General features: G+C 36.9%; 1 protein-coding gene across 5 annotated transcripts in view; it reads left to right on the top strand.

The window, feature by feature from the left end:
* Window positions 1-19,734, top strand: part of LOC131053313 (5-amino-6-(5-phospho-D-ribitylamino)uracil phosphatase, chloroplastic) — an 80,948-nt gene that overhangs the window by 43,925 nt on the left and 17,289 nt on the right. For all 5 annotated transcript variants that reach the window (XM_057987892.2, XM_057987891.2, XM_057987890.2 and 2 more), the window contains one exon: window positions 16,255-16,328. In XM_057987892.2, coding sequence (XP_057843875.1) covers window positions 16,255-16,328 — 74 coding nt within the window. The remainder of the gene's footprint in view (window positions 1-16,254; window positions 16,329-19,734) is intronic.

Genomic DNA, 19,734 nt, shown 5'->3' with positions numbered 1-19,734 from the left:
CATAGAAGACTGGGGCACTTACATTTTCGTGCTCTACCCTCTATGGAGAAATTAGTCATTGGACTACCTAAACTAAAGCCAATTCATTCAGATGTTTGTAAAGGATGTGCACTAGGGAAAAACACAAAAAGCTCTTTTCCTTGCAGTTCTAGAAAAACTAAAGAAATACTAGAACTAGTTCACTCTGACTTATGTGGGCCTATGTCTGAACCATCACTAGGAAACGCATTATACTATGTAATCTTTGTAGATGATTTTTCTAGGAAAACTTGGATTTATTTCCTTAAAAGTAAAGAGTCTGAAGATATTCTTAGGAAATTTAAAGAGTTCAAATCTATTACAGAAAATCACTCTGGTAGGAAAATCAAAACTCTTAGGACTGACAATGGTAGGGAATACACATCAGAAGTATTTAAAGAGTTTTGCAAAGATGCTGGGATTAAGAGGGAGTTCACTGTACCCTACAATCCTCAACAAAACGGGGTTGCTGAAAGAAAAAATAGAACAATAGTAGAAGCGGCAAGGGCTATGTTGTTAGATCAAAACCTAGAAATTGCACTTTGGGGAGAAGCCACTAATACTGCTGTATACATTCAAAACAGATGTCCTCACTCTCATATTGGTGACAAAACTCTTGAAGAAGTCTTTACTGGAATTAAACCTGATATTAGCCATCTCAAAATATTTGGATATCCTGTTTATATTCATGTACCTAAGGAGAAAATAACTAAATTAGAACCTACTGGACAGAAAGGGATTTTTGTAGGATATAGTGAAACATCTAAAGCCTACCGAATATTCATCCCTGGTCAAAGACAAATAGAATTAAGCAGAGATGTCATATTTGAGGAAAATATAGCTATTAACAAAACAAGGAGTTCCATCACACCTGAAATCCCAACTAATTCCATTAACTTGGAAGAAAATTCTCTTTCTGAAACTCAGAGGGAGCATCCTGAGGATAACACCTTGGAACTTGAGAACATTGCAACAGAGAATCCCAGGAAGAGACCACTATGGGCCACTAAAACAGTACAGGAAGCAGAATCCTTTGTAGCACCTAGAGGAACAATTAGAGAAAGCAAAAGACCTTCAAAGTTTTCTAGCTATGTTACTCTAATGACAGACCTCATAAATGCTGAACCTTCAAGTGTCGGAGAGGCTCTTAAACAACAAGTATGGAAGGATGCCATGATAGAGGAATATCAATCTATCTTAAAGAATGATGTGTGGAAAATTGTGCCTAGACCTAAAGGAAAATCAGTTGTATCTTCTAAATGGCTCTTTAAAATTAAGCATGCTGCTGATGGCAGTATAGAAAAACATAAGGCAAGGTTTGTTGCTCGAGGCTTCTCACAGAAGGAAGGAATTGACTATGAAGAAACATTTGCACCTGTTGCACGATACACTTCTGTCAGAACAATCCTGGCTATTGCTGCATCTAAAGGATGGAAAGTTCATCAAATGGATGTAAAAACTGCATTTTTGAATGGAACAATTGAAGAAGTATTATATCTAGAGCCCCCTGAGGGATTTGAGGTAAATAATGCTAAAACACATGTATGCAAGTTAGAGAAAGCACTGTATGGATTAAAACAAGCTCCCAGAGCATGGTATGAAAGAATTGACAGTTACTTATTAGAGATAGGTTTCTCTAAGAACATTGCTGATCCAAATCTGTATTTCAAAATAATCAAAGGTGAAATGTTGATACTCATATTATATGTAGATGACTTATTAATTACAGGCGAAGATCATCTCATTGCAAAATGCAAACAGGAACTAGCTTCAGAGTTTGAGATGAAGGATTTAGGTCTACTCCATTATTTCCTTGGATTAGAAGTATGGCAAAAACCAGATGGTATTTATCTAAACCAAGGTAAATACACCATTGACATTCTGAAGAGATTTGGAATGATGAATTGTAAGCCAATGTCATCTCCTATGGAAACAAACCTACATAAACTAAAAGAAGCTATAGCAGATTCCAAATTTGCAGATCCAACATTGTATAGACAGATTATTGGATCATTAATGTACCTAGTCAATACCAGACCTGATATATTTTATGCAGTAAATGCACTCAGCCAACACATGGTTGAACCCAAAGAAATACATTTGGTTGCAGTAAAGCATATATTGAGATATCTACAAGGTACCTGGGACTATGGACTGCATTATGAACACATTGCATTGAAACTACATGGATACTCTGATTCAGACTGGGCTGGAAGCGTGATAGACAGGAAGAGCACTTCAGGATGCTGTTTTAGCTTAGGATCAGCTATGGTATCTTGGATCTGCAGAAAACAATCATCCGTAGCTCAGAGCTCCACAGAAGCTGAATATATAGCTGCATCCATGGCAGCTAAGGAAGCCGTATGGTTGAGGAAATTGATAGTAGGACTGTTTGGTGAAAGTCTGAAGCCTACTATCATTCATTGTGACAATTAGAGCTGCATTAAACTTTCAATGAATCCAGTTTTCCATGATAGATCCAAGCACATTGAGATCCCATATCACTATGTAAGAGACATGACCGAGAGGAAGGTAATAAGACTGGAAACTGTCAATACAGGAGATCAGACAGCTGACATTCTCACCAAACCCCTAGCAAGAGTGAAAATTGATCACTTCAGGAGGTATCTTGGTATGGTTAAAATGTAATTGATGTCTAAATTATGTAAACTTCTTGGTCATATATTTGAGTATATGAAGTACGTAACCTTCCCTGTGTTCATTCCTAAAGGATGACGATTCTTTAGTTAATGAACACTTGTATTTTAACATTATAAGGTGACGATCTTATAAATGTTTGGAAGATCATATAAACTAAAATCAGACAATTTGAATATCAGTAACATGATAAGTTATAGTAGACATTATGTAAGCAGATTAATGTCAGTGCACATACTATAACAGGGATATCAAAGTGAGTATATCCTTAGTATCACAGGCTGATACTTAAACAGGGATATCAAAGGGAGTATATCCTTAGTATCACAGGCTGATACTTAAACTTGGATATCAAAGTGAGTATATCCTTAGTATCACACGTTGATACTTCACACCTAGGTGATGTGATTCTCATGAGAGTAGTGCTCAATTAAAATTTTAGGCCTATACTCCTAAGACTAAGAGGGAGTGTTAAATTATAGTCTCAGTCGTAAACCAAATCTGTTTGTATCAGTGCACATTCTGTTATTTACGATTTAATAAACATTGGAATTATTGTTAGTGTTAACTAACAAATTCACTTTGCAAACGTTAAGGTTGGTTAAAGTTATGAAACGCCGGTGTAGAGGATCGTGGCTCCACACAGGGGTCACGACCCTATGTGGAACCACGTGGTTCCACATAGGATCGTGGTTCCACATAGGGTCGTGACCCCCTGTGGGGGCACAATTCCATGTAGACAATAATATATATACACCATCCTTCCTATTTAACGGGGTGTTCGATGTGGATAAGCAAAACCAGAAGACACCGGTGACATATATATATACATTTGACTTCGTACCTACAGAGGCAAATCGATAAGAGACATAATCGATTTTCATTTCTTCGATCTGACTCTAACATATCAGATATTGAAGCCACAACAAATCTTATTGCACTGAAACAATAACAGTCTATTTTACATTTACAAATGTCCGTGTCTTTGGGAGCAAGATTGTTTCAGTAAATTATCCTGACTTGGACAGATAAGGGCAGTTCAAGAGTACATCTTGCTGGCTGCAGTATTAAAGAGTATCTACTGCAGTGGTGATCTGAGTGAAGACAATTTGGAACTCTATATTGAGGGTCTTAGGGATGATATTTAGCATGAGCTGAGAATTTTAGAACCCATAGGCATTCAAGATGCCATTACCAGTGGATGCAATATTGAGGCCATGAATAGGGGAACACACATAGCTACTCCTAATACACATGACAAGGGAAAGGTGCCTTTGGAACCCTCTATGCAGTCAATCAAAATATCTCCTAGTATTTGAAGGAAAAAAAGATCCAAGGGACTCTATTACAGATGTAACAAGAAATGGTTCAGGGGCCACTGATATAAATCAAACATCTTTATACCAGAAAATGCACCTGAAGATGGAGAGGAAGAGGCATATGGTGTTCCTTTAGGAACTTTTATTGAATCTAATGTCACTTTGGAAGGTGAGGAAGATAAGCTAAATATCTCTATCCATGCTTATGAAGAATTCCGGTACCTCAAATGTTCAGAATCCTAGGGTACCTATTGAAGCAATATTTTGGATTCAAGAAGCACCCATATTTTCATTGAGAAGAGGTTGGCTCTACCCTCGGATGGCCAATGGAGGTATAGTTCCATGTAGAGGCTTTTGCACAAACATTAAATTTCCCATGTCAGATTACCAGCTAGGATCACTTGTATATGTTTTTAGCCTAAGAGGTGAGGTCTTGTCTTGGGTGTTCAATGGTTAAAAACTTTGGGCACTATTGTAATTAGTTTTGAAGAGCTCTTTGTTTGGTTTGAACTTTGACGAGAAGGGTAAAACATAAATTGAATTGGATATTAGCATCATCAGTCCAAGTGGTTTGTTTGCATAGCATGTAAAAACTTCTTTGAAAGGGTGCATGTGGGTTAGTAGCCTATCTTTGCAGGATAGAAAGAGATGAAGGGCCATTGCAAGCCTCAACCGTGTTGCAACACATGGATAAACACAATGATGTTTTATCTAAACTACCCAACGGTCTTCCATCCATTAGGAATTATGAGAATGCAATCCCATTCATACCTAGCAGCACACTTCCAAATCTTTGGCCATTCAGGTACCCTTGTCTTTGAAAAAATAAGACTGAAAATTGGTACATGAGTTATTAGAGGTTAGAGTCATTCAACCAAGTCAGAATGTATACTTTGCTCCATTTATATTTGTGTAAAAACATGATTGCACTTGGCAGCTTTGTATTGATCTCAAGGAACTTAACAAAATAGCAGTCAAGGACAAATTCCCTATCCCCGTTATGAACGACTCACCAAATGACGTATGGAACTGCCTTTTTTTCAAATTGGATATAAGATTGAGGACATCTTAAAAACTGTTTTTGGCAGATATGACAGTCATTATTAATTTATGGCATGTCCTTTGGCTTAACCAATGCACGTGAATAAAATCTTTGACCTTATTTCAGAATATTTTACTCATTTTCTTTGACGATAATCATGTTTACAGCCCTACTTGGGAAGGACATCAACATAGGAGGCTGAAAACATATCTAGAAGTGGATTTTCTATTATCCATAGAACTCACCCAATTTGAATCGGTAAACACACACAGCCTAGGGTCTTTGTTTCTATTGTCGACAAAGTCAAGTGTTCCTTTCACATATCTCAACCCCTTCTTTTGTATAGTCCAATGGTCTATCTTTGGGGCTATTTCAACATAGCTCAAATTAGGTCTATTGATTGTAAGATATATTAAAATCTTCACTTGTTGCTTGTAGGTTGACTCATTAAGTGTTTGAAAGCTAATGTTGGCTTCAAACTTCAACCCTTTCTCAATAGGTGTAGATGTGACTATGCAATCTATCATTTTGAATATGTTGATCAAACTCTTATCATATTTGGATTGTGAGACAAATATGTTGCCACCATTTTGCCAAACTTTTACACTTGGGTAATTATGTAGGAGACGTAGATTAGTCATGTAAAAAGTTTTACTCATTAGATTTGATTTTCTCAATAGCATGCACCTCACTATTTGTAATACATATATGACTAGTGGAGTGAGATCATTACTTACACTTTTGACATATAGGTTGGAATTCAAAGGACTTTGTTGGAACTCTTCTTTGTCCAAGTACAACCTATCAATTTTGATCTATGTTACCGAGTTCGCCACTTTTGGGTCACGCACATGAACTGGGCTCGCCCGGGTATGCCTTGGGTACGTACCCAGGCATTTGGGTTTGTGAGGTACGAACCCGGGCATGCCTTGGGTACGTACCCAGGCATTTGGGTTTGTGAGGTACGAACCCGGGCATATCCAAAGGCACTGAGCGCCAAAACAAAACAAAAACAAACATTATGACCTTTTTTTTGCATCCAAAACCCCTAAAATGTCCCTAAAAGCACCCTTTCTATTGTTGGGTTCTCCTCACGCATTGATCAGTGATGAAATAGCATACTCCTAAATGTATTTAGTTTTATAATTCTGAATATTTCTTTAAATTTTCGCATATAATACATACACACACACATACATGCATACATACATACATATGTATGTACATATATACATGTACGGATGAACCCAATTCATGAATTGGGTTCGTGTACCCAAACTTGACCCTGAACCCGAACTGGTAACTTAGATTTTGATGTACCATGTTCTGAGAACATGCTTAATGGCATATAGAACTTTCTTCATTCAACACAAAAGATGATCCTTGCCAAAAACTTGTGGTCGAGACGTGTAGATGTTTTCTTCCAAATCTCCATCGAGCAAGGCACTCTTCATGTCCACTTGATGGACAATCCAACCAAACTAAGCTACCACAGATAGGACTAGTTGGATGGTGCTCATCTTTGCCATAGGAGCAAAGTCTCCTTGTAGTTGATGCCTACTTTGTGAGAATCCTTTTGCAACCTGTTGTGACCATATCACACATCGCCCCATCAAAATGGGGACCCCTCTTTTTTTGGATTTTTCTTTTGGTCTAGTCTTGTCTCTCTTTGCTTTCAAGATGAATTGAGTGGGTTTATAGGGTTAGCATAGATCAGATCAGGCTAAGTTAGGTGTTGTCTTTGCTCAGAGGTTTGTCTTTTAGGTCCTGTCCCTCCAAAGGTCCAAGAGCGAATTTCCTTAATAGGCATTCTTGGAAGGACAAATTGGTGATGCCTTCATTTGGAGTTGGAAACCTTAGATGACAGCAAGTTTCATAGTCGTAAGAGTCTTGTCCTTAGAAAGCTCGGTAAGTGAAAGTTATCTATCATGATCACCTTCTTGCTAAGAGTCCAAAACGATCTGCTGATGATTAGTCAGTGAATTTTGTTTCATGTCTGCCCTTAGAAAGGTCTTTGAGCGAATTTAATCATGTCTTTAGAGCAGTCATAGAATGACCTTGAATGAATGTCTTAGAGTGAACTTTATTGTGCCCTGTCCTTGCCTCAATCTAAGAGCGAAATTAATTGCTTAGTATATCCTTGTTGAGGGTCTAGATCGATTTGCAGCCCTTGTCTTTACTGATAGAGAGCAGACTGGTATATGAGTTTAAAAGAGATCTTTGTTTAATGTCTTGAGTGAATATCATAGAGCGAACTTGATCATTGTTGAGCTTGTTCTTAGGGATTCTAACTTGACCGCCTCTTATAGGTAAATCATGGCAGCACCTAAGGCAAGTGGATCATCATCAAGGCAAGCTCTCATCAAAGAAGACCAAAAGAGTGATGACTTGGAGACCAAGATTACATCCTGATGGAGCAACATTGGAGACACAAACCTTGGCAATTTCAACATGAAGAAGTTTCGTGAGGCACCATACATTGGCAAACCGTCACCGATAGCCAAGAGGATAATAGAGAGCGGCATCATCGAGGCAGCTGGCTTACATCCTGCAGTTCGATGTCATGAAATGATGATCAAATGTGCCAAGCATTATGATCCACACTCAAGGACAATCGTGGCATAGGATGGAACTGTTCTTGCCTACCTATTAGAAAGAGCCATAAGCAAAGCCTTCCATCTACCAGAATAGAGAGATATGATCTATAGAAGTCTAGAAGGAGCCAAGTCTATCTATGAGGATGATCTTGATGCATGCCTATCAATCATCAATAGGGATTGGTTGCAAAAGAGTAGACCCCGTCTTAACAAGATTCCCACATTGCATGGACTTTCAAGAAGAATTCAAAGATTTGATCACCTTGCTTGGTCGAGTTGTAGGAGCTCCTCAAGCCTTTTGCTTTGATAAGTGGATGTTCTTTTTCATTCAAATCATTATTCAAGGGAAGGGAATGATTTATTGGGCAAGGATAATTAGTAATTGCCTAGATGTGCAGTTGAAAAGGTTGATTCCAACTAAGTCATTCCACATGAGCTCATATATCATATATTCTTTGGCAAGGAGCTATGAATATGCAGGGCTACCACATAGAGGCTGAGTTGGAAGAGGGCCTGGAGAGATAAGGGTTTGTGATTCTTATGAGATATTGCATCATCCACCTAAACAACATTATAGATTGGTCAATGATACTTTCACGATGCATATCACCAGGACCCTACAAGGAGGAATTCATCAAAGGTTGTCTCAAGATGCGCAAGACCTAATCAAGCAATATGGGGTGTGGTTTATTCAATTTCCCAAGTTCACATACATAAGGATCCAAGGATGTCCTTCTCCTCCTCTTATGTTGCCACGTTATCCTATGGATAGAATAGTATTTCTTGAGGTGACAAGGCAATTGTTAGCATGTACTAAATCCTTGAGGTACAAACATGGAGCTGTCATCACTAATTCCATCACACTTGGGAATTCAATATAAGTTTATCCTTCACTTCAAGCAGCTGAAAGTGCCGAGGCAGAACTATTTTTCTATTTATCTACACCATTTGCTTCTAGAGAAAATTTTGGTCATTATCGTAATGTAGAAGAGATGGTTGGGAGGAAGTACATGCATGTGTCTCAAGTAGAAGACTTTTGGATGAATGCGCAAGATGACTTTGAGATAAGGAAGAAGATGCACTCTTGGATGCCTCTTGATCTAATTAGAAGATGCAAGATATATAGAGTGGCCGACCAAGCGCAAGATAGTGGTCGATACATCCAATCTACCTATGAGAAAGCCGACAAAGGAATAAAGATCAATTGGGATGAAAAGGAAGTCACAAATTTGAGGGAATTGATGGATCCCGTTTTAGCTTCCACACGAAGATGGGTAGATATTCAACATCAAAAGCTGAAGGAGCAAGATGTGACTATGACTTTCAACTTAGAGACAAGGATGGAAGAAGAGGAAAGGGTAAGTGTGAGTGAGAATACTTCACACACAAAAGGATCAAAGAGAAAAAATGAACAAGGAAAGAAGGAAACTTCCAAGAAGAAGCAAAAGACAAATCTTGATCAACCTCCCAGCGTTTCTTCTAGACATGAGAAGAAGATCAAGGCGAAGATCAAAGAAGGAATGAAGGTGTAGTCCATGAAGTAGATGAATCAATGGAGTCAACAATATAGAATGATAGGAATGACAAGCAAGAACAAGGAAGAGTGTCTCAAGATTCATCACACCCAACCCTTCATATTCAGATTTGTGATGATGAAGAACAAGAGGATAATAATGAAGTAACCTCTCCTCCTAGGAATTAGCCTCCACTTGAAGAAGTACAAGTAAGAGAAGTAAGATCCTCCATTCCCGAATGGCTCAAAGAGAGACTTACCAAAGAAGTGATAGAAGAAGAAGAACAACAACAACAAGCATTTGATTTAGACACTCTTCTAAATGGATCTCAAGAAGTCATTGAGAGAAGGAAAGCTCCAAAGATGTCTAAGATAATAAGGGATGATGCAGGTTCTAGAAGGATAGAGATTGCCACTCCTGCCGCAGATAAGTATGAAGATGAGATCTTGGCAGAAGAATATGATTTAGAGACATTCGACTTGGGTCCACTCACTTTCGAGCATGCCATGGAGGAAGCAATTGAATCAGTAAAAGCAGTAAATGAGAAGCTAAAGGCCGAAATAGAAAAGAACAAAAGATTAGAGAAAGAAGTACGTGCGTGGAGGAGTTATATTCAGCAATTTCAGCAGCCTTTGAGACATCAAAGTCCTATGACCACACCACCTCCTTTGCTTTCTATCAAATCAGTTGATCACACGGAGAAAATGAGAAATTCAGCACAACTTCTAGAGGCTTGGATCAACAAATCTTTCACAACGGCTAATGAGTTTGTAAGGAATATGATGAAAATACTTGGAAGAGCCATTCGAGTTCTTGAGATAGTTCATAACCTCATGATGACAGTTGATGCCTTCGTCTATACTAAGGACGTCACCATTCCTGTTTTACAAACAATAAGGAAGGCACCTAGACAGATGCTGGCACAAGAAGGGATAATTAGGAAAGAATCAACCCCTAATATGCTACAGTGGTCAACCTTGCTCCAAATAAAGAAACTCCTTTTTGAAGATGTGAGTAATAGATGTAACCAAGTGGAAGATACCGTCCATCCTATTCATGATAAGATCATTGAGCTAATGTGTATCATTCTTGACAAAAGAATGGAAATTGAAGCGGATGTGGACATTCAAGAACTAGAAAGAAAGATAAAGGTTATCTTTCAAGGAGAAGGTAGACCAATCACAAAAAAACAGTTGGATCTTATCCATACCACCATGTTCCATATTGATAAGACAAAAGAACTTGAGCATGGATGGGAAGTCTCACTTCTTACAACCTTTGATGAGGTGATTCACCTAGAGGAACGTATGAAGAATCTACCTGAGATTCCAATTTCTGAAATTGAAAGCATGACGTCCAGATTCATTGAATATTCCAAGAAAGAGAAGGAGAAAGGAAATTAAATTCTAGAAGAAAGTTTGTTATGATCTCATTTGACATGTCGCGTTCCTATTGGAGGATGCTTCCTCGATTTCTGTGTCAGTATGTGTTATTCTCTCATTGGTTGATTCATGGTGATGTTTATCCAGATAGGGTTTTTATTTGTGTCAAACCCTAATTAGGGTTTAGGTGGCAAAATCTTGGCCCTTGATCTCTTTTCAATCTTGGCCCTTCATTGTATATGGAAGCTCTATATAAGCTACACTCATTTCATTTGTAAAGGTTAATGGTTAATAGTTAATAGTTGATAGCAAGAGACAATGGTGAATAGTGAGAGAGCAATAATAGCAAGAGTTAGACTTGAAGAATTGTTGTTATTTGGCCATTGGATTAATTAAACATTGAAGTTATGGTGTTTTAATTCAATCCTTGAAGCTTGTTGCATGGTTCTTCTATCTTCTAAGCCAATCTTTTGATGATAGTTTTAGCATTAGATTTCATGATGGAATGTGGTATTTGATATATATTGTGAAGCTCGTTATCCATACCACTAGCTTTCTTGCTGATTGTAACGAGCCCTGTGTGGTCAATTGGAGCATTGTAAAGTATTTAAGTTTGATTATTGTTCAACCTTTGATATGCATTCAATTGGTGGTGTCTATGGTTGACAGTGATTTGAAAACCTTAAAACATCCTTAGAAGATTGCATTAGTTCTAGCAAAGTTGCTCATGTATGGCGATGCTATAACTAGTTGAGCTTCATTTGTATTCATTCTTCATCCATTCATGTTAGAGTAGCTTAGGATTCCCTCTAAACCCTCATCTTTTGCCCCCTTTTTTTGAGAATCATTTAGTAGTTTTAGGAAAAAAACTCCTCGCATGCCATCTGCTAAGCAATTGTTGAAGTCTTTTCGAACCATAAATGCCCTTTGATGAAATAACAATTACAACGACCAACTAGGCTTATCCACACGTAGGGATCCTACATTCGGAACCTTGGAGTCTTTCTTGGATGAACCTTAAGCAAATCTTCAGCATCCAAAAGATTTTGTTCAAGAGAGGGTAAGATACTTTGGTATTTTATTCTGAGTTTGCATGTGCCTAGTGAACACATCAACACAACCAACCATACCTTGTACTCGTCTAATGTGACATCAGCCTTGTACTTGACTTTGTATACCCATTTGTAGCTGATGGTTTTATTTTTTGGTGGAAGATTTGTGAGATCAGAAAACTTGTTTTTCATAAGATTCTCATGTTCAGTTGCCATGGCCTTTTTCCCATCTAGCTTTTCCTTTTGCCTCCTCAAGTGCTTGTGGCTTATAAATGCCTTGAATTTTGGCTATTAGAGCAAAGTTGACTATGTTCCTCTTACTTTTGCCTCTCAGTGATTGTTCCTCAATCATTTCACTTACATAAACATCTCCAATGGTGGTGTGCCACCACTTTGGACTCTCATGGGATCCTCTTCATCCAACACAATGTTGTCACCATGGCTTGGGTTATTTGTACTTGTGTCATTTGATTGTTGATTCAAGCTGTCATCGATAACCTTTGGGACTATTTCTAGCTTGGATGACTCCATATGCTCAGAATTCTCCTCCCATTTTGGTGGAGCTACCTGAAACTGAACACTTGAATCCTTAATCACAATAGGTCGTTCTCTTGTAATTATGATCTTCGGATAAGTTTGGAAATAGCCAACTTTTTATCAACATCTTTGTTGAAGGTCAACCTGTTGGTGTCAACATCAACCGACCTATAAGCTTTAGGAATATTGTTATACCCTATGATCATCAATTTCTTACTCTTTGGATAGAACTTAGATTGTTTCTTATATGGAATCTTGGCATAGGTAGTGGAATCAAAGACTTTAAGATTATTGACTTTGGGCTTCCTCCCAGATAAGATTTGTTTAGTGGATATATTGTTGTAAACATTTGTGTTCTGCATCATGCATGAAGCCATCTCTGTGATAATGTTGTTTTGCCTTTCAACCAGTCCATTTTGTTGTGAAGTGTAGGGTGTAATGAATTGTTTTTTAATAGTGTTTAGTAGAAAAAGATGTTGAATTCATTTGAATAGAATTCTCCTCCATTATTAGACTTAAGAGTGGCAATGTCACAGTAACTATTTTTCTATTGATGTTTTAAACTTTTGAAATCCATTAAACAAATTGAATTTCAATTTAGAATTTACATTCACATTTTTTCTACTATCATCAACAAACAAAAAAAATAATTGGCACTAGAGATTAATATCATGTTCATTGGTCCACAAACATTTGCATGAACTAGCCGAAGGAATCTCTTGGCTCTCCAATTTTTTCTATCATCAAATTAAAGAAAACACACACGCTTAAGCTAAGAGTGGGGGGGGGCGGGGGGTTGAATCAGTATACGACAATTGCTAATGACAATTGGTCTATCCCTCATACCATTATGGATCTTTGTGGCTTCATGGGGCTCATTTTATATTATTGGAGGTTGGTTAGATACTATGCCAACATTGCCGCTTCCTAGTTCTGCTCAAGAAGATGTTTTTTTGCTCGGACAGAACATTCAAGCCTTGAAGATTGGTAGACTACCACCCATGTTTTAGCTACACCATATTTTTGTGACGCCTTCATCATTGAAGTGATGCATCTAATTTGATTGGTGTGATCAAAGTGCGAGGAGAAAGCTTTATTGCTTCTGAAAGTAAACAACTCTGTCCTAGACATCTTGATAAATATACATAAGGAAAGGAAATGTTAACTATTCTCCATGCTATCAAGGATCAATACTTCTTGTGTTATCATTTAAGGTCAAAACAGATCATCCCAGTGTTAAGTACTTCTTGGAACAAGAAATATCTTCATTAGAACAGCAAAAGTGGGTTGCATTTGATTTTGAGATTTTCTTTAGCAAGGGCAAGGATAATGTTGCAGCTGATGCACTGATAAGGCAATACGAAGACTGTATTCACTTCTTTTCTATTGGCTCTCCTCTTCCAACTTGGAGAACACAGGTGCAAGTTGAATGGTATAATGACCCTTCAACTCAACTTATTATACAATAGCTAATTCAAAATTGCACACCTCATGAACTAATGGCATTCTTCACCATCAAAATCACATCTATTTGGTACTCCATTCTATCCTTAAGGTGTTATTGCCAAAGAAATTCACCCTTCTTCTTTGGCAGGGTATTCTAGGTTCTGTAAGGCATACCGCACAGTAAAACATTCTTCTTTTGGCAAGGTCTTAAGAGTTTTGTTCATTTATTTACAGCCCACTATGACACTTTAAAAGAGATAAAGGAGATATTATTGCTTCACTAGGATCACTTTAGTCATTGCCTATTCCAAATCAGTGTTGGGATAACATTTTCATGAACTTCATCACAGCCCTTCAAAATTTGAAGGTAAAAATACTATTTTTGTAGTGGTGTAGTCTCTCAAAGTATGCTCATTTATCCCCCTTTTCCATCTTGCACATAAAATTTCTGAACTTTGTTTAGAGATATTTTAAAATTCAATGGCTTTACCAAGATTATTATTTCTAACAGGGATCCCAAGTTTAACAGCAATTTTTTGGAGGAACTTATCAAATTGCAAGACACTCAACTTTCCATGAGTTTTACATACCATCTTCAAATAGATGGTCAAGCTGAAGCTATTAGTAAGTGTCTTGACAGCTAACTTTGATGCTTTGCACCAGGTAAACCATCTTACTGGGTTATATGAATCCCCTTAGCACAGTGGTGGTATAACACTGCATTTTACCCTTCAGTTAAGATGATCCCCTCTGAAGCTTCACATGGATATCCTCTTCCAAGCATTGACACTTATCTTCCAGATTCTCGTAAGATGTAGGCTGTTTGGATTATTTTCAGCAGTCAAGATGTTCTACGGCTCCTTAGATACAACCTCCATCTAGCACAAAATCAATATGAAGTAGCAAACTCACTTAAAATGCATGTAACGCCAATTTAAGAGAGGGATTGGGTATATCTATTCTACAACGTCAAGAGTAACTGTAAGTTAGCCCAAAAGACTAAATTTTATGATCTCTATAAGTTCCTTAAGAAGATTGGCAAAGTAACATATGCTTAGGAACTTCATTCTTCCAGAATTCATTATGTATTCCATGTTCCATTCTTTAAGCAATTTATTCATCAGCATTCCTCTTTCTAGACAGAACACCCTGAACATGATGAAGAGGGCAAGTTCATGCTTGAACCTGAATCTATTTTGGACACTTTATTCGCAAGCTTCATTATCACAGTCACACATCTAATTGAATATTAGAAGCTGCCCTTTGAATTTGCCACTTGGGAGGATGGCTTATTTCTTCTAAGTTCGAACTTTTATTGTTCTTTTTAGGCCACATTCATTACTTTATGATGTAATCCCTTCTCCCTCTCTTATATAATAATAATTAATATGACTATATAGAATAGAGTATGTTAGGTGCTTTATTTATTGTATTGGGAGGATTTCCTTTTTAGAGTGGCTTGCTTGGGGTTTGTACCTCCATGAAGTGGTTTCCATTAATAAAAGCAGCACTTATTTGATGATACCAGTCGGTGCTTGAAAGTATTTGTCAGTTTTAAATATCTGTATTGGTCTATTTGCTGTCAAATCTATCCCATTGCTCATAGTTTAATGCCTTGGCTCTTCAGATTTAGTTACTACTTTATAATTTTACTTTTCTGTGGATCCAGGAGCATTTTGATATTTACTTATTCAATGCATATTCTTTGATAAAATCCACAATATTGAGCATCAAGAAAACGGGGTTTATATCAAGAATAATGGCATCTTTCAGCACTTTCTTACAGTCTTTCTTGCCTATAGTAACAGTTTATCATGATTCAACATTCCATTCATTGTTCCTTTCAGAGTTTATATGACATTATTCCTTTAGCCTGTCTTTATCCTTGAATTCAAATTTAAATGTTACCGATGGATAAAGTTCATAATTTCATTGGTGCTTATCAGAACACTAATTTTGTGCATATGCTTTGATTCTGGGCTAAGTTACTGGGATAAGAATACAAATATTGATAGGATGCAACACTTTTCTTCAAATTCTAGGATAAGATTAAGATATAACATGATGTTTTGGTCAATGCTTTCAATTGTTAGAAGTCCATAGAGATTCTCAATCTGTCAAGATCTCTTGAAAGATATGAAGTTAGGATCACTTGCAGAAAGTTTGAATGAAAGATCTGGATCCTATATCTTTTGGATTCATTTTTCATTGATTAAAATTTTGAGGATGATTCATTGTGCCAATATTCTTCCCCCTTTTCTTGGAGGTACTTTACGCTTAATCTCCTTAATTATTAAAACAAAGAATATGATAGCTATAAAACTTGCTGTTTTCTCATCTCAGTTTTAAAAAGCAAGTTGGAAGAGAATTTCCCAAGTTGTGATTCAATGTGACTAATTCAGTTCATCATGCTTTCTGAAACATCAAAGAGTGGCATTGTCTGAAATTGATCAATGGAAACATATTTTTCTTTTTAAATGCAGTTAAAATTTATTTGTGCTAAACCTGCCTATACTTATTAGTTATTAATCTAACTGCATACCTACAAGCATTAGTTTCTTGCTGGTATTTTTTCCCATTTACAAGAAGCATTTTCTACTATTCTAATCAACGAGGTACATACAAGATCTCTCTTTGATCTATGCTGTATTGGGAATTGACTCATGGTGCTGAATTGAGCATTTGACAGGAAAATTGATTCCAGATGACATTGAGACGCAACGTCGGATGCTTTCTGCTGGTGCTGAGCATGTATTGTGTAAGGTGAAAAAATGCTGTGCTATTATTTCAATTTTTTTATATAAACTAGTGCTTTTTAAACATCAATCTTTCCTGAAAGTTGAAATACACGGCTTGTATCCAAGTCTATCTTATTTTTATTCTGTTCTCAGGTAGAGACTGCAGTTAAGGAAAATCTTAAAAACATCAAATGTAGAATATTTGAACATTTTTGCCCTTATATCAACAGGGAAGATATTGGGTTTGTAAAACCTATTCTTTTACATGACCTCATTTGCAGATGTATAGGAAGTGTGCAGAAGTAATTTGCGTGTGTGTGTATATATTTTATAACTGTTGCAAGCTATATCACAAGAAACCTAAAAAGAAAATTATGTGAGGAGTTTCCCAAAAGAAGTCGGAACTTTTGGTTTGCGCTTTGTTTGAAACTAAACTTGAATATGATTAACTATGGTACATTTTGAATGCTTAATTTTTAAAGCTTCCAAAGGTGTTTTAAACTTCTATTCATGAAACATTATGGTTTTCATTTTCCCTTCTTCAGTCATGGTGAAGGTATACTACAGCTTATTGGGACATAATTTAAACAATCACGGGCCTTAGCTAAACCAACAGCATATCCCAATGGTGGCTTGCAATTCCACTCATCCTAGAACAAAGCTAAGCTGTCATTATCAATATTTGAAGAGAGAAAATCACTAAAATATTTAAATAAGACTACACCAGAGGCAATGGAATTCCAAATTTCTGCGCCTCTAGGAAGAAGAGTTTGAAATAGAGAAATAGCATCTCTAGAAGCAAGATATTTCCTGTGATGAAAACCAACCACAGGCTGGTTTTGATCCACATGCATCCTTCAGCCTGGCTGAGCACCCAAAGCCCTATTCAGCAGTGATAGATCCTTTAAACCGGTGCTTCCTTGGTGAAACAAATTGCAGATTCTGTCTCACTTGAGAAGAGGAAATACTCTTTCCTCTGAATGTCCTTGCCATAGGAAATCTCTACAAAGTCCAGCTATTTTACCAAGAATAGATCTTGGGACCTGCAAGACAGAAAACACATATACCAGAGTTGCTTGAATGATCACCTTGATCAAGGTGACATCTGACTAAGCTAAGCCACTTTCCTCTGAAAACCCTTAACTTATCCTACAACTTATTAAACAGTCTACTGATAAGAAAGATTTGGAAATCTCTGAGAAAAGAGGGATTCTCAAATACGAACTAGGCAATTTGTCCATGGGAAGCTGAAAATGCTCTTTATCCTATTTTGAACTATTGGATGAGAGTTAATGAAAAAATTATTGATTTGTTTGGGTTAATCGATTGGCATGAGAACTTTTCATAATTGTAATGTCGCTTGTGATTAATCAATATCAGATCTGAAATCCTCTAATGCTTTCATATTAAACTAGCAAAACTTTTTTTGAAACAAACCAATTCAGAAACACTTCTTCATAACAATGCAGCTGTAGCTAGTGAGAAACAACCCATTTTTGCAATCAACTTCAAAAACTAGAAAATAATGCTCATTTACAGATATTTACTAGAAAATGAAACATTTTATTTGAAATATCTCTTTAATATCAGATGACACAATCTGCTGCAACTTCACTGAAAACAGTGAGCAAATTGAAACAAGAATATACTGTAGACTGTACCAGTTTCCAACAAAACTTTCCAAACTTTATTCCAAGGTTCTTATTGACAAAATATATAAAATATAGATGAGAATCAGCAATCCCACAGCCTCAAGGCTTCCATGAGCTTCTGCAAACTCATAAACACTCAAAACCCAAACTGCATCTTCAAACCCTCGCCTGCAACCTATCAAAACTCCAAGATAACTTTCTAAAATTGCAAAGTATGACCTTGGCACTTAGAAAGAGGGTATGAACAGCCCAGAACAGCAAACCCACATCCAAACACTTCACAATATCACCAGGAAACTGAAATATCAATTGAATCATTGCAAACTACACAAAAATCACCTGCAAATCAAAATACTGAAACTGCAAACAAATCTTCAACCATTCTGCACAAACGTAACCTCTGAATGAGATTACTCAATGGTAATCTTTGACTGTTATCTTAGATCACCTGGTAATTCTTTGACTCCCATTCTTAGATCACCTAGAAACCTTCAAACTTTTGTTCTACTATCTCCTTCTGCACTGATTTATCAGCCACTGAAGAAACAAGCCAAAGCTTTGCAAAAATCTGTAACCGGAATAATAAGCTGCAACCTGAATAATAAGAAATGAGGCCAAAAACATGTGTAAATGAAATTACTTTCAAACCCCAAGTTTGGGCTCCAAAATCCCACTCCCAAGGAAAGTAAATTTTCCTTTTGTCAAATGTCTTGAAACTCCTACAACTGCCAAGGAAACTTTTGACTTCTCAAAAACTGCCAAAAACCACTAATTGCCAAAAAGACAAGCCATGCAAGGCTTTCCAATTTCCAACGCCTCAATTAGGGGAGATATTTAATTTAAATACCTTTGGTGGGAAAATTATATCCATGAATTAGCCCAAGACAACTAATTTTGATAATATTTTTCAAACAAATAACGGATCCTGATTTTCTATTTTGGGACAGCAGGTCTTACTATTTTTGGAGAATTTAAAAAAGGCCACATGACAATGATCAACGAGGATCCTATGAAAAATCTGAGGTTCCCTAATATCTGCTTTACCAAACAAAAGTGTATTGTTCACAAAGTAGAGATGGGAGAATTCACATGAGTTGAGCTTATAATACCCTTGAGCTAAGAGCTATCTTTAAATTTCCTAATGTAGCATCCAAGAGCTTCCACCATCAAATTAAAGGGATGAGGAGATAATGGGTCACCTTGTTGAATATCTTGAGAGTTAGAGATAGAGCTAGTAGGGGCACCATTAAATGATATTGAGAACCAAGATAGAGACAAAATCCATGACCCAATCAATCCACCTGGGGGAGGAACCTAAGGTCACCAACATCGCATTAAGAAAAAACTAATCTACCCAATCATAAGCTTTAGCTATATATAACTTAATGGTGATCCTAGGGATCTTCTCTATTAAAAAAAAATTTTGTTTCATGAATGAAAATAATGCTTTTCAATATTTGCTTCCCTTGCACAAAACCTCCCTGGTCAGGAGTAAAAGAGAAGGGAGAAGTGGCAGATTCTTTCTGCCATGGCATTAGAAATAATCTAATGCATTCATTGAAAAGAGCATAAGGCTCGATTGGTAAAGGTAATCAGAGTCTTTTTTACTTTTAGGAATGAGAACCAAAAAAAATACATTTGAAATTCACCAGAACCTTCTTGGAGGATCTAGATTCATCAACCGTCACAACCAAATCTTTGCCCAGGATGTCTTAGAAATATTGAAAAAACCTTGCCTAAAAAACATCATCTCAGTTCTCTATCCTTTTTTAACGTGAA

The sequence above is a fragment of the Cryptomeria japonica genome, chromosome 3 (assembly GCF_030272615.1).
Source record: "Cryptomeria japonica chromosome 3, Sugi_1.0, whole genome shotgun sequence".
In the NCBI taxonomy this organism is placed as follows: Eukaryota; Viridiplantae; Streptophyta; class Pinopsida; order Cupressales; family Cupressaceae; genus Cryptomeria; species Cryptomeria japonica.
The sequence above is the reverse complement of the archived record's forward strand: the minus strand, read 5'-3'. Positions and strand labels throughout refer to the sequence as shown.